General features: G+C 45.0%; 1 protein-coding gene, 1 long non-coding RNA gene and 1 pseudogene across 9 annotated transcripts; all 3 read left to right on the top strand.

Moving 5' to 3' along the window:
* Positions 1–2,026: 2,026 nt before the first annotated feature.
* Positions 2,027–5,914, top strand: LOC136517139 (mannosyltransferase APTG1-like). The gene is made up of 9 exons (XM_066510657.1): positions 2,027–2,476; positions 2,669–2,786; positions 3,303–3,407; positions 3,502–3,824; positions 4,123–4,404; positions 4,502–4,682; positions 4,789–4,940; positions 5,044–5,206; positions 5,676–5,914. The coding sequence occupies exons 1-9, from the start codon at positions 2,244–2,246 to the stop codon at positions 5,760–5,762; spliced, it is 1,644 nt and encodes a 547-aa protein (XP_066366754.1). The 5' UTR covers positions 2,027–2,243; the 3' UTR covers positions 5,763–5,914.
* Positions 5,915–13,505: 7,591 nt separating this feature from the next.
* Positions 13,506–14,400, top strand: LOC136516039 (sphinganine C4-monooxygenase 1-like; annotated as a pseudogene).
* A 7,228-nt stretch (positions 14,401–21,628) lies between these two features.
* On the top strand, positions 21,629–25,239 carry LOC136516404 (uncharacterized). 8 transcript variants are annotated; one of them, XR_010774048.1, is made up of 8 exons: positions 21,629–22,247; positions 22,424–22,523; positions 22,605–22,883; positions 22,983–23,146; positions 23,418–23,504; positions 23,588–23,657; positions 24,105–24,223; positions 24,421–25,239. It is a non-coding gene; the product is annotated as an uncharacterized lncRNA (long non-coding RNA). The 8 variants fall into 8 exon arrangements; XR_010774044.1 differs by having other exon boundaries at positions 23,418–23,657; positions 24,421–24,679; positions 24,760–25,232; XR_010774045.1 differs by having other exon boundaries at positions 23,418–23,657; positions 24,421–24,679; positions 24,801–25,230.
* The last annotated feature ends 1,697 nt before the right edge of the window (positions 25,240–26,936 follow it).

Genomic DNA, 26,936 nt, shown 5'->3' with positions numbered 1-26,936 from the left:
CCCTATTTGCGTGGGTCCCGCTGACCCTGTAGATTGTGGTGGCAGTGGCGTCGTACCGGGGTCCTGTTGGTCGCTGCAACTTACGTGTGGGCGTCGTGCGCCATTCTTGTCTTTCGTCTCATCCAAGCGGACGGAATGGTCAGAGGGTTCCCTAACAGAAAGCCATGTGGGGAGTTGGCAGTACAGTGACCATGTGTCCATCACTGTGGGCGATGTGAGTTCCCCAAAATGACATGTCGTGGGGACGGGTCATGCTGAGATGTGACCGCTCCCTGCACAATGCCAGAAGTTTGACCTTGAGTGGTACTTCTGGCCCATAGTGGTTGGTGGCGACATGAGCTTCTATTAAGAACCGTGTTCGAGGGATCGACCGAGGCAGGGCTAACCCTCAGGGGTCGACCGAGGCGGAGCCTACCTTCGGGAGTTAGCCGAAGCGGAGCCAGCCCTCGGACGTCGGGCGAGGCGGAGCTGGCTCTTAGACGTCGGGCGAGGCGGAGCCAACCTTCGGGGGTCGGATGAGATAGAGTCAGCCCTTGTGAGTCAGTTGAGGTGGAGCCGACCCTAGGGGGTCGGACGAGGCGGAGCCTGCAGCCTTAGTGTCCACTGAGGTGGAGCCAACCCTCGAGGGTCGGGCGAGGCGGAGCCCGTGGCCTTAGTGTCCACTGAGGCGGAGCCAACCCTAGGGGGTCGGACGAGGCGAAGACCCTGTCCTCGGTGGTCAGACGAGGCGAAACCCAGCAAGAGGTGTAGTCATGCCCTTGACCGCTCGGATGAATCAATCACTGATGGTTATTATATCCTACTCTTCGGGTACCCTAGTATTGGTCCCCGACACTAGGGTCCCAAAGTTGAGCGAAGGCGCCGACCGTGACAGAAAGCTCATCGGGGAATCGGCCACCGCTGTCTGGGGCGGTGCCGCCTGCTCCGGCGATGAGGCGGGTGGCTCTAGCCACTGTAGAGCCAGAATCGCACTTGACACTGCCCCTATCTGGCGTGCCAGCTATCACGGGGTCGCAACCGCGACGAGCATGTTGTTCTAGTCGGTGTCAGAGTACGGGCCTCCGGTGGCTCGGGTGGACTCAGGAATACAAGAATCACGCAGGGGAGACGCAACAGTTTATCCTAGTTCGGGCCAATTCGGTCCCTACGCCCAACAGCTGATGATCCTTATAATTAAGAGCATCTAAAATCAAGGGGTTATAATAGAGTGTAAAGGAAGAAAATTTGGTAGGGAGCTTGGTGCTAATTCTAAGGTTGCCTCGCCGCCGGTGGAGCCTTCCCCCTCATCGAAGAGGAGAAAGACGACGGAATACGGTGGAGGAGAGGCTCTCGGTGCCCCTCTCCGGGTTGCCCCGCTCTCTGTGCAGAGGGGAGGCCGATGGAATGAAGTGTTTGGTGATCGAATAATCGTATCCCCCTCTAGGTCCAATATTATCCCTTATATAACGAGATAGGTCGGGTACATGGCGGTTTGGGGGTGTAGTCTATGGTCTACGTGCATCGGAGTCCAGGAAGGTCTTGCAGCGGTGCGTCGTGGACCATCGCGGTGTCTTGGAGCTGAAGAAGCCTTAGGCGTCGTCTGGCTGCTCTGTTCTAACACTCTGCGTGGCAGGCGGTGTCAGCTTGATCGGCCTCCCCCGGGTGAGACTTTCTAGAGTCTTCTTGATGGCGAAGGAGGTCGACTACAGGGGCTGACGTGTGGGCCCGAAAGCCCGTGAGCTTCCGGAGGCCATGGGAAGCTTTGTCTTCTTATGTCACATCCCGGACATAACCCTATCGGAGGAGCAGTTAGCAGGGCCACGCCTAGAAAACGACGCCGAGGAACACCCGAGCATCGGTAGCCCGAGGTCTGTCTTCTTGTGTTCGGACCTTGGCTGGCGTCGTGAGCCGAGCAAGAGCCAAGGACCGGACTTGATCCTACCCCCGAGCTCCAGGCAGAAAGCTACAACGTGACCCCTAGGCGGAAGCTACGGTCGAGTCCGGCTTGGTCATATCTCTTTGTGAGAGGATGTGCGCGAGCGTGTCCGATAGACGTAGCACCGAGCTGCCGTCGGTCGGGGTCCTCTTCCTTCGGGAACGATTGGACCCGAGCCTCACCGGCACCCCTTCCTATCCTTCTTCAGCCTGTTCAACCGAAATAGTATTTTTGTCTGAGACAAACTAGCCAACGCAACAACGAGGAACCGGCCAAACGAACAAGCCGCCTTCTCCGCGGCTTCCCCTCCGGCCGGCGGTCCCTGGTGATGAGCCACCGGAGGCGATCTCGCGCTGCCGGCTCGCCGCATGGCGACGCCGGTCCGGCCCCTACGCCGGAGAAGTCGGGATGGATCCGGCCGTGGGCGGTGCTGGGTTCGGACCGGAGGGTGCTGGCGCTCGCGCTGGCGTTCCGCGCGGTCAACGCGCTGCTCGTGCGCACCTACTTCAACCCTGACGAGCACTGGCAGTGCCTTGAGGTCGCCCACCGCGTAGCCTTTGGGTAACCTCTCCCTCGCCTTGCCGCCGCTGCCTGTTTTGCTGGTGTTAGTTTGGATCGGCTTGCTGCTCACCATTGCTTAGCTCGAGGGAATGAGATGGTTTCTCTGCGAAATGGGGGCTGCGTAGCATTGTTTTTCATGGAAATTTGATGCCCAATTGCTAAAAGTTTTTGTTCTCTTGCGGGTGGGTGCAGGTATGGTCACCTTACATGGGAGTGGAAGCGGGGCCTGCGAAGTTACCTCCACCCGTTGATCTTTGCTGCTCTCTACAAGATCCTGGCGCTACTCCACCTAGACACTCCATGGGTTATGGTAATAGCCTAAGCAATTTATGTCAGCTATAGCAGAGCATCAATTCAATTGCCAGGAGGATGGTGAATAGTCACGAGCTCGTGGGGCTAGAATTGTCATGGATCATGATTTCTATGTTCTAGTGGTAGGTTATATGACAGTACTACCAGGAACAGAGCTTCTCTAATCAGTACCAATGGCTTGTCCCTTTTTATTGTAAGAAAGATTCAGGATCAATAATTATTCTGACATATGAATTGGAACTCAGTTTGAGCCATTGTGTTGGCCTTGTGATACCAGCATCTTAATAAACATGTGAAAACATAGTTTAATCTTAATTATAAAGTATAAACTGCCAAGTTGCCAGCTTTATTTGAACATCAAGCTCATGAGAACCATGGCCTTTTGCTCCAACAAATGCCATGTGTATCATAACTCAGTACATTCGTCCTTAGCTCTCTACTCAGCTAGTCAGCTTCATCCTTCTCACATTCTGAGGGGGAGCATTTGCTTAGCTGTTTCTCTATTTTCCTGTAGGTGATGGCTCCACGTCTGCTACAATCTGTGTTTGCAGCTTTTGGAGATCTATACTTGTATAAATTTTCCAAACTTATTTTCAATGGTCAGGTTGCCCAGTGGACAGTATCCTTAAACTCATCTATGTATCTATACGATTTCCTTCATGAGTATATAACTTCAATAACCTTGGATGTCGGCCTTAACAAACTGTTTGCAGTTATTTTCCCAATTGGTTAACTGGTTCATGTTTTTCTGTATCACGCGGACTCTATCAAACAGCTTGGAGACTGTTTTGACTGTAGCTGGACTCTATTACTGGTTTACTGCAATAGAGTCTTCCAAGGCAACCTCAGTCGTTTCAAAGCAGCATGCTGCCTGTGAACAAAGTGTCTCATCAAGAAAAATGGCTCTTCTGATAGCAGCCTTGTCCTGTGCGATTCGGCCAACAAGTGCTGTAACATGGATATATGTTGGTCTTTTGGATTTTATTCAGATGAAATCAAAATTTCGTTTTGTCTTTCTTGATGTCATTCCAGTAGGGTAAGTTATTGTTAAAATTCATGGCAACTTTCTATCTTTCGTTGTTTGAGATCTGTGAATTTCACTACACTGGCTTATCTTTATTGTTTCTTGATTTCGCACAATGGACATATGCACAATGCTGACATTTTTTAAAGTTGACCATGTTAAGTTCTACCCCCACCCTCAATTCTTTGTTTTTTGTTTCTTTCCTGGGAGAACATATGTTGCTTATCCGTTGATTCTGTTGTGATGCCATTTTTTATCTTTCCCGATGTATGAATATTCTATATAAGTTACTTGTTTAATCTTTCTGCAGGGCCATTGTCCTTGCAGTAACAACACTCCTTGATTGGTGGATGTATGGTTCCCGGGTCATAGTGCCACTTAATTTTTTGAAATTCAACCTCTTCTCTTCGGGAGGAGACTACTACGGAACACATGTCTTCCACTGGTACTTTACACAGGGTTTTCCGTCCATGATTTGGACATTCTTACCATTTGCAATGTGTGGTATTGTAAAGTCTTGGGAATGGAGACTTTCAGGTCTAATTGCTTGGGTATTAGGGGTTTACAGCATACTTGGACACAAAGAATTTAGGTATTCACCTTTTCTTGGAAGTTTACAGTGCCCTTGTAGTCAAGTAACCTCTTCTCGTTATTCACATGATGTGATACAAATAGATTGAATACTGCAGATTTGTTCTTCCGGTGCTACCTTTAGCATTGATGTTCTCAGGTTACTGCTTAGCTGCCATGTCACAATTCAAGGGCAAAAATCAGCATGGGAAAAGAAGCCTTTCAAGGTTGCAACTTTCTGTTATTCTTCTTGTCATAACCAATGTTCCCATGGCCTTATACATGTCCTTATTCCATCAAGTAAGTTTTCCATACTTCAATATTGTTGTATTGCTCTATGCATCTAGGGATTACAGCTTCTCCATTATTTCCATTTATATCCCATATTCAACACTCATTGTGGCAGAGGGGAACAGAGGATGTTATGTATTATTTGTCAAAAGAAGCCCATGATGGAAGAGTGAAGAGTGTCCTCTTTCTCATGCCTTGTCATTCAACACCTTACTACTCAACCTTACATTACGATCTACCTATGCGCTTTTTGGACTGCACTCCTAGGTGGTTATTTTCTTTGTTCTTTTGAATGCAAAAATATTTAACCTTTCATATCTATACTTGTTCTTGAATACATACGTCCCTGCTGACTTTCTACTGCACTCAGTGATAACAAAGGGACCTTGGATGAGTCAGATCGTTTCCTTACAAGTCCATCTGAGTTTGTGGGCGGGGTTTTTGGAAATTTATCTACATTCAGTCACATTGTATTATTTGAGTCCGAAGAAAGACATGTTCTCCAGTTGCTTCTGCACAATTCCTTTCTTGAGGTAATATGCCATTGTACCTTAGATATCACGTGGCTTCTTTTTCGCTTCAGGGTTCAATAGACACGCATTATACTGCTTTCCAGCGTCATTATTTGCCAAGCAGTATCTGTTACTAACTAGTGTAGGAATTTCCATGAATTTGGCAGTATTCTAGCCCTCTAGGACATTGTTTACCACATAGCGCAACTCTACAATTTTTATATGGAGTCCGGATTAACATAAGAAATTTTCTGATTTGTCATTTTGAATCTTAAATTGCTTACAAATGCAAATATTTGGATGCCTTAACAGAAAAATGCTTTTGATTGCCCTGCTATTTCATTAGAAATACATACCTAGTATTTTGAAAGAAGATGACAAAAAAATATGCCATATGCTTGATTCAGAGGGAGCACACGGCAATAATGATAGGATTTCTTGTTTCGTAACAGTAGTACTCAAACTCATCAATAATTGTTATGGTTGGCAGGTGAGGAGATTTTTCCACTCCCATTTCAAGGTTGACAGAGACCTTCAGTCGTCTGTTGTGGTTTATTCACGGAGGGATGTGTTATGATTTAGTATTGATGTGGCAGAAAAGGCCTGTTAGCTCGTCTAACAATCTCCACGTGTTTCATGTTTTAGTTTTTCATTTGATAAATGAGCTGTAACACTGTTGGATACTTCTGATATCTTGACCCCTTGAAACGAGAAGTTATATTACTTGTACTCAGGTGCTTTATGACGGCATAACAATTCACAGCTTCCATTGAGTCTCTATGTCCATGATCTGTGCTTCTAAGATAAATTTGCAGCTTTAATGATTTTTATATTTAACTAAAACGTAGGAAGAGCAGCCTTTCCTAACGTCAAATGACAGAAAGGGATAGTATTATTGAGGTGTGTTGGTTCATTCATTTCTTTGTTCACTTGCTCAAATATCCACACAAATTGACAAAACTCTAAAGTTGGGTTCCACTTCATAATAGCGTTTGGTTATCTTTTTTCCATTGGATAACCAACCCTATCACAACTCTCCCCCTACACCACTTTACCAGGTCATCACAACATAAACTTTCTGGGATAGCAGGTCACAACATTAGCTTTCTGGGATGGTAAAATAAACCAGGTTTAGGGTATTATGGGGCAAGGTATGGGCTCTTTTTCTGGATAGACTGGGTTTATATTACCCATGGGTTTATGGGTATGGGTACTATAGGAACGTACCCCAACTTGGTAGACCCGATGGGTTAGGCCTTTTGCCCATTAACAGACCCATGGGTTAGGAAATTGACCCAGACCCATGTCTTAATAGAATAAAGTCCACCGGGTATCAGGTTCCATGTACCCATTGCCGTCTCTACTCACGCCACGCTGGCGCTGTGCTTGATTGAGGTGTGCTGGCTCATTCATTTCTTTGTTCACTTTCAAATATTTGCTATGAGCATAATAAAGAAAGGATCACAACAACAACAACAACAAAGCCTTTTAGTCCAAGCAAGTTGGGGTAGGCTAAAGAAAGGATCACAATATTTTCAAAATTGGGTGGTTGTTCTTTTTCCGTTGGATCACTAAGCCTATATATCACAACTCTCCTTCACTAGTTCACAGCATAGGTGAGGCGGAGTGACATGTTGACAAGATATCTTCCACAAATTATGTTCTTATTTACATATAGTTAGAGACCGTGAGAGTTTTGTTGTATCTGCTTGGGAAGCACAAGGTCCACCATTTTCTCCATATCAACTAATCTGATTCATTGGTATCTCCAGTCTCATTTCTTTGTGAATTTACCCCAAATTGTTATACATCATGTTTCATGGTAGTACAATCAACAACTATTTGTTGCTTCTGCTCCCTTTTAGTCAATAGATTGATGAATAATTTGTCTTGTGTCTCACTTCATGAAGTAACATGGTGAGTTGATGGACCTTGTTTTCACCTTTTATGATGTTGCAAATAGAACTTAATGTTAATGTCCCATGATTTACCTGTCTGACCAAATGCAGGTTTTATCTGATCAATTGTGGCATGACCAGGTCTCAAAACATCCTAGCATTTTATTTGTTTGTATTGTTCATTACTAGTGTCTCACTGAGTTGAAGCATATATTACAAGGATCAATTTTTTTATGGAAAGGGGTTCCACTTTTTTGGCCTCATGATAAGGTATTGACAGTTTGACACTAACCAATCCTATTTGTTATTGATTGTTAAGCTTTCTATCAGTGTATACCTTTTCCTTCTATTTCTGAAAGCCCATTTCAAGAGTAGAGTGTTCATAGCTTGGAGTTAGGTTTATGGAAGCTACTAGTATAATGTTGTATTATTAGTTAGTATTAGATGATGCTAATCTAAGTGGATTTAAGTCCCAACTTCCGCGGTGTAAATTGCAATAAGCAATTTCATGGCAAAATTGTGTTGCTAAACATACTGCTATTATGGAGTACCTTCAAATCTGACAAGTTGGCCATTCGTGGTGACAAGCTTGATGCCAAAAGCAAATGATAGTACTTGTTTACAGTGTGTTTATGTCAGGAAAAAATAACTTCAAATTCTGTTTCAATCTATAATTTTGGTACTTACACATTTATCATCTACCAATTTCTAAATCTAGTCCCATCAAACTTTTTTTTGAAACAAAGGCAGGAGCTCTGCCGCTCAATTAAGACGAAAGAAAATTATGTACAAGAAGGGTAGCAAAACGTGGTGCCAACACACACCACACGAATGGCTGACCCACCCACGCGATGCAGAAGGGAAACAAAACTGTCATGAGTCATCGTTGTCGAGCGTGGTTACAAAGCAACCAGCAGCTCCGACTTCCCAAGGCAGACACGGACGAACCTAATGAAGAAAAAAAGATGGCCCAAAGCGAGAGGTCGCAACAGGTCATCGTTGCCAAGCTCAAAACAAAGAGCAGCTCCGACTTCCTATCTTGACCCTCCGCCCCGCCCCCGGCATTTGCCACACCTTCAAAGCCTCCCAGTAGACGAAAGAGGGGGTGGTTCGCCTCATCTCATCGTTGCCGAGCCACATCCCTTGACGTAGCAGTTCTGACTTCACGCTGCAAGTCCTCCCTTCACACGCAGACCGGGTGCTGAGAAGCTAAGAGCATCAACCGAAGGCAACGTCGTGGTTGAGACGAGATCCATTCAGCGATGCCTTCAATAAGGGCATGACGTCGAGAACGCCACTATCGCTCGTCCAAGATGGACCGGGTTTTCACCCGTGGAAGGCAGTGCTGGAGAACACGACGCCCTCAGCAGGGGATGCGGCGCCCACAGACATCGCCGTCGTCAAGGCTTTCGCCCAAGGGTTCCCCAGCACAAACGTCCGACCAAGACCCGGACCCTATCCTGTTGTCGCCACCGTCGTCACTGCCCCGCCATCCCAACGAAACCCTTCCAGAGAGGCATCGACGCGCCAGCTGCACACAGCAGCCGCATAGCTGCATCGGCCGCCACCACCTCTGGTCAGGCAACACGGGATCGGGTTTACCCTGCCGCGTGCGTCACATTGCCGCACACCGAAGCCCGTTGCTGAACGACGTCGCCGGCTTTGGCACCCGCAGCCGATGCTGCCGGGCACCGCCGGTCGCGAGTGTCCCACCACGGTGGGCACCGCCCCCAGCCCAAAGGGCGCCGGATCCAGCCGCTAGGGCAGAGAACCCGGTGCCCCAAGCTATCGCTGCCGCCCCCAGCCATGGGTCGCCGGATCCGGCTTTCAGTGCACCGGATCTAGCCGCCCAGGCCCAAGAGCAGCCCAGAACGTCGCTGCCGACGCTGCCATACGAGGAGGAAGGGGACGGCGGAGGGGAAGAAGGAGATCCCGCAGCCGCCACCATCGAGCGCCTGCTTGGGCTCCGGCCGGCACTGCCGCAGCCGCGGCCAGGCGGCTCCCCCGAGCCCCATGCGGCTCAGGCGAGGCCGTGTCCAGCCGGCCCGCTGCAGCCTGCGCCACTGCTCTGCCAAGACGCGAGGATGAGAGGCCCCGCCGCCGCCATCCCGGCGAGCTGCACGGCCTTGCCAGCGGCCTGCTCCGGCGGCGGCGCGGCAAGGGAGGGGGGGAGGGGAGGGGGGCGGCGGCTGTGGTCGGGCCACCCGAGTCGCCCGCGTGGGAGGGGCGACGCGGGGACGAGACGACATGCCGTCCAGTACTAGAAGGGTCGTAGTTCGATGAGTTTTCAAGCAAGCATTCAAGCCTGTTCGGTTGGCTGGTTCGTATCGTTGCTGGTTCGTGAAGAAGTACTGCTGGCTGGTTTGTGTGAGAGAAAAATACTGTTCCAGCTGAAAATTTACGATCGTTTACGACAAGCCACAGCCAAATGAACAGGCTCACCTTTCAGCCACTTCTGACATTAATGGCCGTTCTTCCCCTTTCATACTCAAGCAACTCTTTGCAATTTGAGCGACTTCTTTTAGCAGCTCCATTCGGACACCCAATATATTTCTGTCCAAGATAGATTCAAGTCTGCTCCCTTTCAATGCCAGAAGGAAAGATGATGCCAGGCTTTTCTTTTCTTCAGTACCTTCAGAATAAATCGCTGTCTTCCTTGTAATTAGCTCTATAAGTCATTGTGGCTTTTTAGGAGGAAAGTCAACTTGTAATGGAATGAGTAGCAAATTCCTCCATATGCATGGATCATGGTCGACATGGATATGATCATATGATGATATATTAATAACGGCGATGCAGATGAGGCGGCCAGAATTGGGGTGGGCACTGAAACTGAATTGTTTTGTTACGGCGATGACAACAATCCAGAGATCAAATGCCTTTATAGGTGCATAATACGGCCGGGCCTCTGCAACAAGTGCTGCAAGAAAGCGGGCTTCGTCAGCGGCAAGTGCGTGCACGGTAGCTGCTATTGCTGCACCACTTGACAAATCCACACCTGCTTGTGCCGGCCTCTACTCTATGCATGTACTCCAAGTAAAATAATAATCGGTGTCTTCCCTCAAAAAACAATAATAATCGGTGTCTTCATGAATAGATGGATCGATGTGTGATTCTCCTTTTTAATTTTCCCCATTGTGTGATGATCCTCTGGTCGGGGAGGTGGTAACACACACTTCTCGAGAAGTCAAATTATTTTAAATTTGATCAGATATATACAAAAAAAATGCTAATACTACGTAGTAAGTATGATGAGATTGATCGCATCATACACTTTTACAATAAAACTTATTTAGAGATGCATATATTGATGCTACTTTCTATATATCTAACTATATTCTTAAAGGTTTGCTTTCTCGAGAAACGAGACGTGCAGGACAGGGTACCCTCTCTCCAAGAAAAATGTTATTCTAAATTTGAGCTAAATTAAATGTTTTTAAATTTGACTAGGTTTATATAAATATTATCAACGATGGTATCTCCAAATAGATTTATTATAAAAATATATTTTATAATTAATCTAATGATACTTATAAGCATCATAAATATTAATATATTTATATATATTTGGTTAAAATTAAGATGTAGTGACTCCTAAAAATGAGAATGAATTTTTTTTTGAACATAGTGAGTACTTAATTAGCTGAAAATAAAATCTTACATACACCTCACTATTAGAAGCTCAGCGCACACAAATCCTATTTTTGATAATAAAGGAGTACTAGTTTGACACAGCACCAACAACTCGATCTCAACCATTCCTCGCTTGCCATGTGCCCTCCTCCAACTGCCTCCCATAAAGACCTATGTTTGGAGCAGTAGACTCCGATCCATTGCTAGCCGAGCATCTCCGGCAGTTTTTATAAAACTACTCTCTATTCGATGTTTTAGCAAAAAGAGAAAAGAGCGTCCCTCAAAAATTTGGTAAAAGAGCTTCTTAGAAATGAAAAGTTGTCAAATATCCTCTAACTCATAAATTTCCATCGTCGAGAGGAACTCTGTATCCACTTCCTATACCCGACATTTTTCTCTCAAGATATGAGTAAACTGGATGTATGTGTAAATTAAGAAAATAAAGGACTCCAGATGAGATAGCGATAAGAGACAAAGAAACTATTAAAAAGATTTGGTTAGAGCATCTCCAAGAGTACCAAAAATTCTTTCCAAAACCATTGAGTTTTCCAAGTGGCCAAAAAAATATTGGGAGCACCAAAAGAGAGGTTTCTCCAACAGTTTCTAAAAAATCACTCCTAAAGGGTAGAAGGTAATTTTACATCAGGAATTCTAAACTATTTCTAAATCACCCTAACCATTTTTATATATTTTTTCTCTTGTACATTTGCATTAGGAACCCTGTCCTACTTCTTATCCTTTCTCACGTCCTTCCACCTTGGATTGGCACGGTGGATACACGCACGTAACTATCCGCGTGAAGGGGTCGATTTTTTCAAGTGCCAAAAGATTTGGAGGTGAGATTGGGAGTTGTTGGAGATGTATTTTTTTTCAATCTTTCCAAAATCATGGATTGGGAGATTGTTTTGAAAACTCTTGGAGATGCTCTTAGTTACAAATAGTTTGGGGTCCCAATGCAAAATCGTTTAGAAAGCTTAGGACAAAATTTAATGTCGTTATTTTTATGTTAACTTGCTAGATCTATTAGTTTAGCAAATAAATTATATTAAACTCCTAGAGATGCTCTAGAAATTAAACATCGTGGTTGAGAAGTCAACAAAATAGAATTACATGTCAATTCCATGTGATTCAATCTCATTTCTTCATGATAATTCTAAAGATTTTAAATCTTCCGTTATAGCTGCCACTACCTCCAGCAATAGCTGTTTGAGAAGGATCTAGCTATTTGTTCTAATGTACAATTGAACACTTACCTGTCGCTATAGCCAACTATTTTCTGTTTTAGGAGGTAGATCATTAAATGCCTTAGTCGGCAAGGCCGCGGTGGATGATGATGATGTTGGCGTCGTTCTTGATGATGTTGGCGTCGGTGCCCACGAAGGTGCTATGCCGACAGAGGCCATAGCCATCTGAACTCTTGGTGGTGTTACGCAAACATCAGTGCCTCCACAAAGATCTAATCTGTCGGAATGCTCTGCTCGCATGCAGGGGAGGGGCCCTAACATCCCATTGGGTGCATTGCTTTCGCTGCTGTTTGTGGAGGACCCACCGCTGGTAGAAATGGAGGACCTACCGCCACTGCTGGTAGACGGCTTTCTGCAGCAGGTGTTGGAGCAGTGGCAACACGTGGAGCTTACCTCTCGATCTCCTCCCTCTCTATTAACTATATGTAGCTCTAGCGAGAAGGTGGGAGGGCTTGAGCCCCCACAGCCCTCTAGCCTCATTCGACGTCCGTTGGAGGGACGGTCGCTACGTCGCCTAATCAGTGCATGTGTGAGCAAGCATAACACCAAAACGGTACAAACCCCCCCCCCCCCAGGCCCAACCGCCTCTGGAATTAATCTAAGAAAAGAAAAATAAAGAATATTTTGAAATCCCTCTTATGACGCGATCCTCTTAATTGCTGCACCCTTAATATGACTAATCATATTAAATTTTATTACTTTACTACTTTAGTCTATCTCTATATTTTTTCTTAAAAGTGATAAAAAATTTATGATACCCAATTACATTAAAATTGTACAACGATCACATTATATACTCAATTAAAAACATGTTATATGTACAAAAAAAAAGTTCGATGGCTAACAAGTTAATTGAGACGTGAACTTCAATGATTTAACGTAATCAAGTTTGTAAGTTATGCTAACTCGATTAAAACTAAGTCACATAATTAAAAGGGGCTTCTAAAACACAATAAATGTAGCCTCTCACAGACCGTTGGAACACACTAACCATTCGATCTAATTAAATGAACGGCTCACAGTTATTTAGAAGTAACAAAGCAAAAACTGCAATGAAAATGTGTCACCTTTAATTGTGATCGACATAGTCCAAGTCCAGCAAGGTAAGTTAGTCTACACTACTACTAGCCTTTTCTTAAGTCTAAAACGCATGTGTATACGGACCAAAGTCCTACCTGGTACGCATAAAGGTCAAGTGAGCCAAGTCCCTCCCTGTGGTCACATCACGACGACACAGGTAAGCAGCAGCAACGTACCCAGTCGTGAGTCGTTGCTGCATGAAAATAATCGTCGTCAGCCCTCCCTGGTATGCGTATAAAAGTCAAGAGAGCAAGACTATATATAGAGACGTTCCGGTAGTAAGATCGACACACATCAGTACCTGCATAGCACACTGCACTGTACGTACATCGATCGATCGAACAGCAAGCAAAATAAACTAGAGAACACAAATGGAGCTACTACTCTGACGAAGGTTTGGCCGTCCTTGTGCCCATTGTGGTGCACTGGGCGTATTGTGGCCTGCATGCAACGCTTGGCCAGTCCATGTATATGGACAAATACAGGTTGCACCCAAGCACTCATGAAGATAGCAAGAACCATGTGTCGAAGCGACAAGTCATCAGCAACGTCCTCAAGCAGCAGCTCGTGCAGGTTGCCATGGTGACCATGGTGATGATGTTCAAGGTACGTGCCTAGTATATATGCTTTAAGATCATTATTATTGCATTGCGTGTGCCAGCATGCAAGATTAATTGTATGGCTCTTTTTTGTACGGTTCCTTGCTACATATAATACGTTGCAATGGGACGTACAATTTATTATGCGGTGCTTGTGACAATGATAATGAGTTAGCTATCTCGTTGAATTTAATTGGGATACAGCAGGTCAAAGAAGCAGAGAGCGCCATAAGTACGAAGACCTCCTATCTGAAGTTAGCCAGCCAAATCGTAGTGGCTATGGTCTGGTTCGACTTGTGGCGGTACGCATGGCACCGAGCCCTACACACGCCAACAGGTTCCTCTACCGGAACCTCCACTCGTGGCACCACCGTCTCGTGGTTCCCTACTCGTTTGGAGCCTTGTACGAACACCCCCTCGAGAGCTTCATCACTGACACCATCGGTGGCACGGCCGCCTTCCTGGTGTCCGGCATGTCGCCGAGGGCTTCTATCTTCTTCTCACTCTACAGCGTCAAGGTCATTGACAACCACTGCGGCATGTCGCTGCTACCCAGCTGGGATCGCCTGAGCTTCTGGAACAACACGGCGTGTCACGACGTGCACCACCAGTTGCGTGGTGGCAAGTATAACTACTCTAAGCTCTTCTTCGTGGTGTGGGACAAGATTTTTGGGACATACATGCCCTTCCTCATTGAGGACAGAGAAGGAATGCTCTAGGTCTGGGCACCTGGCCTTGACTACAGGAGAAGCAACAAGTAGCTATTCTCATACATGTGTATCTCAAGATTTAGAGTATATATGACCTAATAAAATATATGTATACTCAGTATATGATCATATTAGATCACCCGAAGTAGTATTATGTTATAATGTTATATGTGTAAGTATGCATAGAGTATGTGGTCATATTTTTTTATATACTACTGTGATGATATTATATATACTAAAATATATGGGTTTGTTTGAAATTTTTTGTCACGTAGTAAGATTTAAAATATTTTAAAATGAGTAATATGTTTAAAGTGATAAATAAGTATGCATCCATACGCAAGGTGGTTTATTGACCAGAGTCCTGAAAGCCTAGGCCATAATCCACGCGAGCTGGTTGGGTGGCACCAAACACATTAGCTGTCCCTGTTTGTGGTCGTCACAAGCATCACGACATAGGGTTGATTACAAGGGTACAAGGTGTTGGCTCTGTCAGAAGGTCAACAATATCTGGATCTGGAGTTGCCTCAAGTCCATCGAGGTAATCTCTGTCGACTACATCCGAGGCTGAGGCACAGCTGCTCTTCCTACCACCTACAGGGCTAGGGGTGTTGGAAGGCGACCTCAAATGCACTCCTTGGTCACATAGCATGGCCATGATATCATGTGTGACTTCTTAGTAACTTCTTCTATCACTTGGCTTCTAACTTCTTCTTTGATGGCTTCCACATCCACATCACTTGTTGATTTCTTCCTCTTTCAGTACATACCGCCGTAGTCCGGCCAATGCTTCCAACCACTGTAACTAGACACACCACGCCCGTGCCCTGTCTGTTATGGGCTGCCCAAGACCTTTGTGAGCACATCCTTTTCCCTAACCAAAGTGAGCCCTGAAGACTCAAGGGCTCCTTACTTCTCTAAAATTTGCTTAGATACACTTTCAGCTGAATCTTTCACCCAATGAATCTCAACACCCTTCTGACTTAACCAAAGTACTCCATGCACGTAGCCAATTCCTTGGGCGGCCACTTGGAAACTTGTCCCAAGGATTATTGATGCTTTGGGCGGCTAACTCTCGTCCTCCTGCTCCCACTTTGTAGCCTTTCCTTCATACCATGCTGTCCCCAAGCAGTGGTCATGCAAGTTCCTCTCCCGAAGCTTCTTGTACTTCTCACTTGTTGCGTTTGCTTCTTCGTTGTCCTTCAGTTTCACAAACGCTGCCCAATCTTCTTTTTGGAATGTATGTGTGCTTCACCGTGGCATCCAACCCTTTGTTGACGAAATTGCATGTAAGGTCGCTTTTGTGGGTTCTCCAACTCTTGGCTACCATATGCATTATCTTCTTACACGCAATAGCCTTCAATTCTTCTAGAAACTCCAACCAAGGCTGGACACACTCATCAAATAAAGTCATCTTGTCTTGTTCACTTAGTGAATTAAATGAAGGCAGGACCAAAGAGATCCTTTGTCTAGCAATCAGACCAACCAACCTCCTCATTCTTATCTAGGTGACAACTAGCTTGTCCTCTGGCCACCGGGTGACTATGCTCTTTCTTCTCTAGGGTTGATGAGGAGGTTCAGATTGCTGCGCCTCTGCATTAGCATCTCTCTCTTCATCCTCTATAGTAGCATCTCCCTCTTGGTCTTTTGCATCCGCATCTCTCTCTTCCTCCTCTTCATTAGCATCTCTGTTGTGTCCCTCCTCTCCACTGTTAGTTGGTTCTTTGTCTTCTCCTCCTAATGATGTCGTAGATGCGTGATCAGACACCTATCAAACAAAGGTGAGCAAGGTTGTTTGTGAACTTGATAGAGGCTCGATGCTTCGTTGGTTCCTTGAGGTTTCTCCACTCTATGAAGATTCAATGGACATGTCTTCCATTGACTCGTACTCATATGCCTCATCACATTTGGACTTTCCATACAAATCAACAAGTTTACTCCAAATGAGATGAGCACTCTCTGGAGGTGTTTGTCCATTGAAAATTGCCTCATCTAGAACCTCTGCACTCAATGTACTCAACATGACATTAATTGCTTGAGCATTGAGTTGCACACATCTCTCTTCCTCTTTTCGAATATTTTTGTAGTTGCTCCAATCAACTATAGGAAGAGGGATGCTTGCATCCACAATATGCTCAACTAGAGGACTAATAGCCCTAAAAGCATTGAGTACATGAATTGACCAAGATAGAAACTTTGAACCATCATTTTGGAGAAGCACCGGCTCCGACTCGTAGGCGTCGACATCCTTTTCTCACGACGGTGAAGCTTTTAGTGAGTCCTTGTTTTGATACCAATTGAAAGAACCGAGGATGTCGCCTAGAGGGGGGTGAATAGGCGTTTCTAAAAAATCAACCCTTTAAAATACGGAAACGATTAGTAGTGGAATTTTCGATGACTCAGGAATTCCAAATCAGAGAAATAACCTCTCATGAGTTAGCCAATAGAATAAACAAGGTGTATAGAATATATATATAGGAGCTACAACCCTACAACACAAAGTTAGACTAATAGTTAAACAAAAACAACTCTGTCCCCCAATATCGGACGTCTCCGGTATCAATACCAGACGTGTCCGGTATACACGTGTTGTGCAAATCAGCTCCCAACTTCTTCCTTTCAATTTCTCCTTTTGCACCAAGTTGCTGGCACCTTTTGGTAACCTATTTACAAGCTCAAGCAACACAAAAGTATCACAAATACCAAATGAAAAGAGAGATCGAGACACGGTATTTGTTTTACCGAAGTTCAGACTCCGTCGAGTCCTACTCTCCATTGAGGGGGTTGCGAGCGACCCAATGAAGGTCAGCTCTAGAGGACCACAAAGGTCACCCTAGCCAGAGTCTTTTCTAACTCCTTTTCCTCCTTCCACTAGTTGATCCCTTCCCTTGCGGCAGTGGAATCGAATCGTTACAAACTTCCCAAGTGAAAGGTCCTAATATGGCTAGAGGGGGGGTGAATAGCCTATTTAAATTCTACAAACCAACTAGAGCAATTTGATTAGTAAGACAAATAGCGAAATGCAAGCTTGCTCTAGCTCTACGAGGGTTGCAAGCCACCTATCCAACAATTCTAGTTGCAATGATTACTAGACACACAACTTGCTATGATACTACTCACTAAGAGCTCTCAATCTTGCTACACTAAAGAGCTTCACTAGATGAACTTAAATAACAAATCAAGCCCTCAATTCTAATTACACTAAAGAGCTTGCCACTACTAGTTTACAAGAATATAAAAGAGTGAGTAGGGTGATTATACCATCGTGTAGAGGGATGAACCAATCATAAGATGAAGATTAAATCAATCACCGAGAGAATACCAAATAGCAAGAGACAACCGATTTTCTCCCGAGGTTCACGTGCTTGCCAACACGCTATGTCCCCGTTGTGTCGACCAACACTTGGTGGTTCGGTGGCTAAGAGGTGTTGCACAAACCTCGTCCACACGATTGGACACTGCAAGAACCTACCCACAAGTGAGGTAACTCAATGACATGAGCAATCCACTAGAGTTACCTTTTGACGTTCCGCCGGGGAAGGTACAAATCCCCTCACAATCACTGGAGATGGCCACGAACAATCACCAACTCGTGCCAATTCTCCACCGCTGCACCAAGCCATCTAGGTGGTGGCAACCACCAAGAGCAACAAGCAAATCCCGCAGTGAAACACGAATACCAAGTGCCTCTAGATGCAATCACTCAAGCAATGCACTTGGATTCTCTCCCAATCTCACAATGATGATGAATCAATGATGGAGATGAGTGGGAGGGCTTTGGCTAAGCTCACAAGGTTGCTATGTCAATGCAAATGGCCAAGAGAGTGAGCTTGAGCTGGCTATGGGGCTTAAATAGAAGCCCCTATGAAATAGAGCCATTGGGCTCCTTACTGCACTGAACACGGGCCGACCGGACGCTCCGGTCAGATTGACCGGACGCTGGACCTCAGTGTCCGGTCGTGCGATGTGCGCCACGTGTCATCGGCTTCAAATGCCGATCACCCAATTTCAACGGTCAAATGATGACCGGACGCATCAGTTAGAAAGTGACCGGATGTTGGACCTCAGCGTCCGGTCATTTCCAGTAAGGTTCCAAACGTGAATTTTCACGACCAGACGCGTCCGGTCATGCTCGACCGGACTCACCCAGTGTCCGGTCACTCAATGTCTCTTCTGTGCGTCCCACGTCAGCGTACGTCAGCACTGGCCGGATGCACCCTGCCAGCGTCTGGTCACATTTAGCGCCAGTGTCCGGTTGAAGACCAAAACACGCGCTCACTGCTGCTACTGACCGGACGTGCTGGTCTAACAGAGACCAGCGTCCGGTCACTTATAGTGACCTCCGCCTTTTCTGTCTAGGGCGCCGATGAAGTTTCCTACCCTTGCTCAAATGTGCTAACCACCAAGTGTATCACCTTGTACACATGTGTTAGCTTATTTTCACAAATATTTTCAAGGGTGTTAGCACTCCACTAGATCCTAAATGCATATGCAATGAGTTAGAGCATCTAGTGGCACTTTGATAACCACATTTCAATGTGAGTTTCACCCCTCTTAATAGTACGGCTATCGATCCTAAATATGATCACACTCACTAAGTGTCTCGATCACTAAAACAAAATGGCTCCTATAATTTTTTACCTTTGCCTTGAGCCTTTTGTTTTTTCTCTTTCTTCTTTTCCAAGTTTAAGCATTTGATCATCACCATGCCATCACCATCGTCATGATCTTCGCCATTGCTTCATCACTTGGAGTAGTGCTACCTATCTCATAATCACTTTGATAAACTAGGTTAGCACTTAGGATTTCATCAATTAATCAAAACCAAACTAGAGCTTTCACCAAGGTACACCATAATCTCTTGGGTGCTCTCTGTTGAGTCCTACTCTCCGTTGAGGGGGCTACGAGCGACCCAACGAAGGTCAGCTCTAGAGGACCACAAAGGTCACCCTAGTCGGAGTCTTTTCTAACCCCTTTTCCTCCTTTCACTAGTTGATCCCTTTCCTTACAGCAGTGGAATCGAACCATTACAAACTTCCCGAGGCACACCACAATCTCTTGGGTGCTCTTCGTCGAGTCCTACTCTCCGTTGAGGGGGCTACGAGCGACCCAACGAAAGTCAGCTCTAGAGGACCATAAAGGTCACCCTAGCCGAAGTCTTTTCTAACTCTTTTTCCTCCTTCTACTAGTTGATCCCTTCCCTTACGGTAGTAGAATCGAACCGTTATAAACTTCCCGAGGCACACCACAATCTCTTGGGTGCTCTCTAACGACGCCTAGCCGTCTAGGATCGAAGAGTCTAAGAGTAACAAATGCAAATCATGAGATCGACAAATATGCACAAATGTTCAAGGGTGGCTTGCTCTCAATTTTGAATCTCACTCAACCCACAAGATGGATTTTGCAAATTGGATCAATCACTCACTAAGAGAGGGTTGGAGAGTGTTCTCAAGGCTAAAAAATGTGGATGAATGTCAGCAGAATCAGCAGCATCCAAAAGTGGAGGCTAAGAGGGTATTTATAGCCCCTTTGAAAAACTAGTCATTATAGAGCCATTGGGATGTAGTATTCGGTATTGCCCGTACAACCCCAATGGTCACTAAGTCAGTGGCGTTGCGAGGCTTCGGAACTCTCGACGATTGCTGGAACTTCTGACTCCTGGAACTCCCGATACTTGTCGAAACTCTCGACGAACCAACCTGAGAACAACGAAGAAGTCGCTACGAGCCAGCCAATACCGGACACGTCCGGTATCTCTAGCTGCAGGAAAGCGAGTTAGCACTTGTATCACTCTTTCACTCAGTCCTCACATGGATTGGCTTGAGCACTTATGAATAATCATCTATCGACATAATGCATCTCTCTTAATAGTACGGCGAACCTATTAACTCAAGATCAAATGAAAAACGGAGTTTGAACCGCTTGAGTTGATTTCCTTTGAACCACATGCCATAGCTTTCAATCTTCGACAAGTGAGGGTGCCAATCATGTTAACTTTGATTTTCTCCTTGAGCAAAGCCATATTGAGCATGTGACATGATTCCATTCAACAAATATGAGTTGACTTCAAATGTATCAAGTCACTTCAACAATTCATCTAAGGTTTGATCCTTCACTTCAATGTGACCAATGTAGTTTGATTGGTACCTCAACTAAATGCAAGTACTTTCTTCTTCACCCTAGCTAGGTTCCTCAGTCGTTAAGCCGTCGCTTGCCCTTCACCCTTGCTTAGTACCTCGAAGTCTTTCCTTGCTATCTTCACCATCTCAAACCATCAAGTCACACTTGGTGTTGAATCATTCATTAAGATCATTTGTATAATTGTCTTTCAATGTAGCAAGCTCTAGAAAGTGAGACCATTCCATATGTAATTCCTCATGTCTCATTAATTATTTTTCAACGTGCTTGCTTTCATATGAATCATCAAAATCCCACAATGAATAAGCCTTGCATGAGTTACATTTACATTGTTGTCTTGTGTTTGAAATAGATTGTTTATACAACAACACATCATTTTGGCTTTCATCAAGTACCTGTGAGATAACCCATTTCCTGTCCAACACTTAGCATATAGGTTAGACCTTTAATCACGTTATCATTCAATTATCCAAAACCCACTAAGGGGCTTGATGCATTTTCATATATTTACTACGACTTTGACCTTAATTTATATTATGTTTCTATTTATCATGCTTATAGTTTACTCTAAGTATGTATTTGATATAGTCATAGTTATCTTTAAGTTTATGTATAGGATCACAGAGCGCTCAACTGAGTACTCGAGTGGGTTGAGTAGCCAAACCTTATGTAAGTGTGGTGCTTTTACATTGTTTTGCATGTGGATGCACCCTGCATTCCGAACGTGTGGTAGATCGCGGGAGTGACCGTCTCGTTGGTCCTCTGTAGTACATCTCCCGTCTGTAGGCTTAGTAGGACATGTGTCACGACGGAGAAAGTATATTTTGCTATGTTATGCCTTAGAGATGTCCCTTATGCATAGATGGAGAGTTAACTATAGCTGTAAAGAGTATATATATGCTTGTGTATGCTTTGACATTATGTTGAGTAGAAATAACTTAGGAATCTTTCTCTCTTGATTGTTACTTAGTCTAGCTATGCTACATTTATGAGCATCTATCTCTACCTCTGAATTGTCATATACATTTTTTTTTGTTTACCTCTGCTCAGAGTAAGTGTTTAGTTAGTGATTTATAATAAGTATATATTATCAATCTTTCCCTTGCCATCGTTCTCTCTTCTCTTCTACAGCTAAAAAACGTCCAATGGACCCGTCTACCACCCGTGGTGAAGCCGAGCGCCAAAGCTCCCCGGCGATACTTTTTACGCCGACATGTGGCCCCGCGCCCACTAACCCCGCACGCCTCCCAGTCCGTGAATCCCCTTCCCCCTATCCCTCGCTCCTGCCGCGCCGAGCGCCCCGCCCGAGACCGCCCGCGCGTCCTCCGGCGCCGCCTGCCGCGGCTGCCCCTCGACATCCAATCCATGGCCTCACCACCACCGCCGCCACCTCTCCAATCCGCCCGGGACAGGGGACCGCAGGTGGGGACAGGAGATGGGTGGGGGTAGGGGCAGGGGAGGTGCCGCCAATGCCCTCCTCCGACTCCCTCGCCAGCAACCGCGGATGATGCCACCTGCTGCCGACTATGCCCTCGCTCTCCATGCCGGATCTGGGCTTCTCCTGGATGAATCCCGACGAGTTTGTCCGTGTGTCCTTCTTCCCCTCCGCGCTTCTCTCGCGCTAGCTGGGCGTGCAGGTGGCGGTGGCGATGACGAGGACGTCGACATGGGCGGGGATTACCTCCATGGTGTCGAGATCATTGACAGTTCGTATGGCATGATCGAGCAGAGCATCTCTTCCACGGGTCACTACTCACTAGGTACGTTCACGCCGTCTTCTTGTTTCCACCTATTGGAATCCTATCGATGCCTTGCCTTTGGCGGCTATGTTTGGTTCAGGCTAAAAAGGATTGTATTTTTTTTGGTCTTATACTCGTTGTTAGTCACTCACTTGGATGTTGCAAAGGCCGGTATTTTACTTCATCTTTGTATGCAGTATGACTGGTGTCCTAAATAAGTGGATGGTGTCCTAATTGTTGTCCGATTTCTTTCTTCGAACAGCATATGCAGAGAGGTGGTTTGTAGCAGAGAACGTGGTATGAGCCTAATTACTGATTATTATACGTGTGCATCTACTGTGGGTTTCTATTAAATACAAGCATACAAATAAATTGCAGCACAATGAGGAACTGGAGTCAGGAATGAGCTCCAGAGACCTGAATTGCCACCTTCTTCATACCACACAACATGGGTTTCTGTGGTGCCATATGGGGGCTCTCATCAGACTCCCTGCCTCCCAAATGTGTTGACTGGATATTGTAGAACCAGCATGACGATGGATCTTGGGGCGTCATCCAATCTGACTCATCAGTCAACAAGGATGTTCTCTTATCCATGTTTTTAAGCTATCTCGCATTCAGGAGATGGAACCGTTGACAGAGGTAACATGTTGAGAGGTATAATTGAGGTTCCAAGTGAGAGAAGGTATTTTTATTTCAGCGAAAGTTGATGCCGACCAGTCACCTTTTTTCTTTTGCATTTTGATTCTTGAACAGGACTATATTTTTAGTTGATCTTTGTATTCAGCGTCAACAATTGTCTGTTGTGGTAGATGGCTTAATCTGCAACTTCACAGAGTGTTGCTGGCAAGAGGTGATCGACCAGTCATGACTTATGTTTTCAAGACATTGCTTTTATTGGTAGCATTTCTAAATTTCAGGTTATTTCATTAACCCAGTGATTCACTCCTTGATTATTTATAGGCTTTGAATTGAATATATTTCTAAATCTAGGAGAAAGCTAGCTGCACATCAATACATTGTTCAGTCTGAGTATGTGATGAAGTTCCTTCCTGGACCTTCGAATTGTCTCTATATTTTTGTGCAGCTAGCTTTCTCCTAGATTTAAAAATATATTCAATTCAAAGCTGTTACAGCAGTACTAATCCCTTCTAATAGAAACTAATCACTAACAGCATCCATTCAATGCAGTAGGTAACTGTTCCAGAGAGTTGTTTGAGCTGCTAAGAGCAGAGGCTACACCAAAATCTGAAATATTAAGTTTCTGTGGCCCATATGGTTTGGCACATATGTTCAGAGATTTTCTATTATTCCAATCATTTTGGGTTCCATATATAGTTGTCTGTTTCCAATTTCTTTAGGCACCACTGGAAAGTGGAAGATGCTTCAGCAAGCAGTTCAATATCTTTTATCTTTGGTCCAAGAACTCAGGTATTGTATGTTCTCCCTTGCGTCAGACTTGCAGTACAAGCAGATTTGTAGTGTCATCTTGGGAATTATAAAGGGCAGAGATACTCTTATGTGTCTTCACTTGTCATTTTTCCCTGCTATACTTCTGGGGAATAATGGTGGCAATACATAATGAAATTCAACACCAGGCTTAGAGAATTATTGCAACAGGTGGAGCTGTGCTATTTTTTAAACAAAGAGATTAGCACATGTGCAGTTGTGAATTATTCTAAATGAATTCCTTGCTGCATGGGTTTACATACTTCCTTTTGCCCTCTTCCCATTTGTACAATGTTAATGCCTTCATGCTTTGAATATTTCATCTTTTTCTGATAAAAAATCATGGGTATGTTTGATTACATTTGACTATTGAATTGGATGCATCACCAGATTCACTCTTCACTTGTAGCTATTTTTTTCTTTGTTCAGGGAATGGATATGGCACTTTCAAAGCTTAATAGTGGTGGATGGGTTCATATATTTCCTGAAGGAAGTCATTCAACGGATGAAGGGAAAATCATTGCTCCTGCCAAGAGAGGTGTTGCAAGGTTAGAAAATTATTTTCCTCTCATACTGTCCTTTTTCTAAAGAATACTAGACAACTGGTCGCCATCAGTTTGTTTCTGTCTGCATGGCAAAACCTCCGCTCTGCTTATGCATATGCGTTATAGACTTGAGTTTTAAGGTTCTTACTTATTGATCAGTTCTGAGTTATACTCAGTTTGATTGCCTCTTGTTTTACCAGATGCTGACAGACTGACAGCACTCCAGTTGTAATACCCTTTGTCAATACTGGGATGCTGGATACAATGCCTGTTGGAAAACACATCCCCAGAGCAGGAAGAAAACAGGGGTGGAGCTAGGCCACTTTGTTGGGGTCAGCCGACCCCGATGGAATTTACCAAAATTAGTGAAAAAATACTGTTTTGCATTGTTAACAACACTAATGCTGTAATGCTGAAGACTCCATCGATTCTTTCGGCTAGCTTCGCCCCCGAAAAGGGGTGTGTGCTCCTAACCTATACGACTCATCAAATTCTGTCAAAATATTTGCACAACTCTAGACTATTTAATTGATTTCTAGGTGATTTTGGTTGTGGATGATGACACCAAACATATCTCTAGAGGGATCTTGTACGACAGAGCAAGACAAAGAATTGGGCAGCGATTGCAGGATCAAGGTAGAAGTTCATAGACTGGCTGCAGAGCAGCAGTCTGAACTCCAAAACCACAAAGTGTGATGATGGATACCAGCTGTGGCAGTTGGTTGATTGGGAAGGATTTGGCATAGGGAGTTTATCAAACAGTTACTGCAGATTTTTTTTTGAGAGTTACTGTCACTACAAAATTGATGTCATTACAATTTTTGTTGCGAGTTTTGGGTGCAGTCTTACATGGAAGGGGTTCTGAACAAGCTGATCATTTTGGCTCCATCTCTTGCATTATTGTACCCTATAACATTTGTTTTTTAAGATAAAAAACTGAAGGTAAAACGTGATGTACATGGACTTTACAAAATATGACATACCTCTTATTTCCATCATCTTTGCCTTTTTTTTTTCCCCTGAAACCGTATCCACTGAAATGTATGTTCTGTTCCACTATTTCTCATTCGAATTTTACTTGCACTTAGCAAAGTTTTGGAGCAATATTTTGTTCCTCGATGACAATGGATGATCTTTCGTGTACCTTTTTATTCTTCATCATGTTAACGACTTTTGTACCCGGCGAAGTGCCGCAAGAGTCTGGAATTGCAAGTGTATCCTTAGTGTCAGGTAACCCACTTACCAATGTAATCAGGACAAGTGCCGCAATTGCACAAAAAATGGCGTTCACAGGTTAATACAAGTTTAAACTTAAAATTAGTTTGTTTCCGTTGCAACGCACGGGTATGATCTTAGCATGATAAAAATATAAATAATGATACCTAGAATACTCCTGGTGAAATGCTACAATGGTAATCTGTATGCTTGTAGAATTCTTATTTTTCTAATTTGTACTTACAAATACCAACAGATGTCGAAGGTGTCGTGATGTGGACATCGCCACGCTGGACACACCGACGCCATGGTCTTCCTCAAGTTGCAATTCGTTCCCAACTCAGCTGCTACGTCACCCTCGGATTCAGCAGACACGTCGTCACTGTTTCGGTCATAACTTCCTCATACGACGTCGAAACGGGCCGTTCTTGGATGCGTTGGAAAGGGGACGACGACGCCGTCGTTTTGGATCTGGTCCCAGCTCCAGAAGGTCCGTGGATCATTCTGTGTGACCACGGCAAGGTGCTGCGTCACCTATTTGGGCCAACTTGGCCATGTATCGTGTCGGGCCTTAAGCCCAAGTTGTGAGCGCCCAACCCCTGGCCGTCCCCAACCCTAGGTCGAGTCTTAGACTATAAACACAGCCGCCGCCGCTGCTACACAATTGGGTTTTGTTTAGAGTTTAGTTTTTCATCGAGAAACTGAATCGTTCATTGTAACTGTGGTGACAAATCCTTTTACAGTGATCCAGGGCCCCCGTTCTTGATCTCCTCCACTGTGTCGATTAGTCCTTTGGAACCGAGTTCTAGAATCCTCTATTGATATTCGCGTCATTCATATTTGCAATTTCAGATTGCGTGTTTTACCTTCTTGCTTGTGCTCTTCGATTCGCTTGCAGGAAAAGCCTTCTTGGCGAGGTCAATCAAGTTGTGCTTGGTTGATAACCAACGGAGCGGTGGTGTAACGGTTGCAGGGTTCGAATCGTGTCTGATTTGAAGCCGGATCGCCAACGTCGAGATCTCCACAAATCGAACTTACCGGCTACCTCTCGAAAGATCGGGCCTGTACTCATCAATTGGTATCAGAGCTTTCAGGTTTACCGCGAGGTATAATCTCGTTTGCCTTAGATTCATATTTGTTCATTACCTAGAGTCCACAAAAAGCCCAAAAATATTTTAATTTCCGCTGTCCTATCACCCTTTGTGCCTTTGCAATTCCGTTTCAGATTCGTGTTGTTGAGTTTGTGTCCGTGGTCGAGTCTTGTTGCTGGTTTAGGATTGTGTTCGTGGTCGTAGTTCAATCGCCCGTTGCTGTGATTTTGTTTTCCGCCGCTATCCCATCCACCGTTCCCAAACAACAAGTCGAAGCCACCACATTACTCGATTTGCCCCGCTAGCCGCCTTGTGTAACTTCTCGCCGCCGCACAAATCCTAGATAGGTTGCCAGCCGCTCTTATTTTGCCTGCATCGCAGCCCTCCTTACATCATCAGGCGAATACCTA

Source organism: Miscanthus floridulus, chromosome 17 (genome assembly GCF_019320115.1).
Source record: "Miscanthus floridulus cultivar M001 chromosome 17, ASM1932011v1, whole genome shotgun sequence".
Lineage (NCBI taxonomy): Eukaryota > Viridiplantae > Streptophyta > Magnoliopsida > Poales > Poaceae > Miscanthus > Miscanthus floridulus.
Note: the sequence above shows the minus strand (reverse complement) of the source record. Positions and strands in the feature narration are given on the sequence as shown.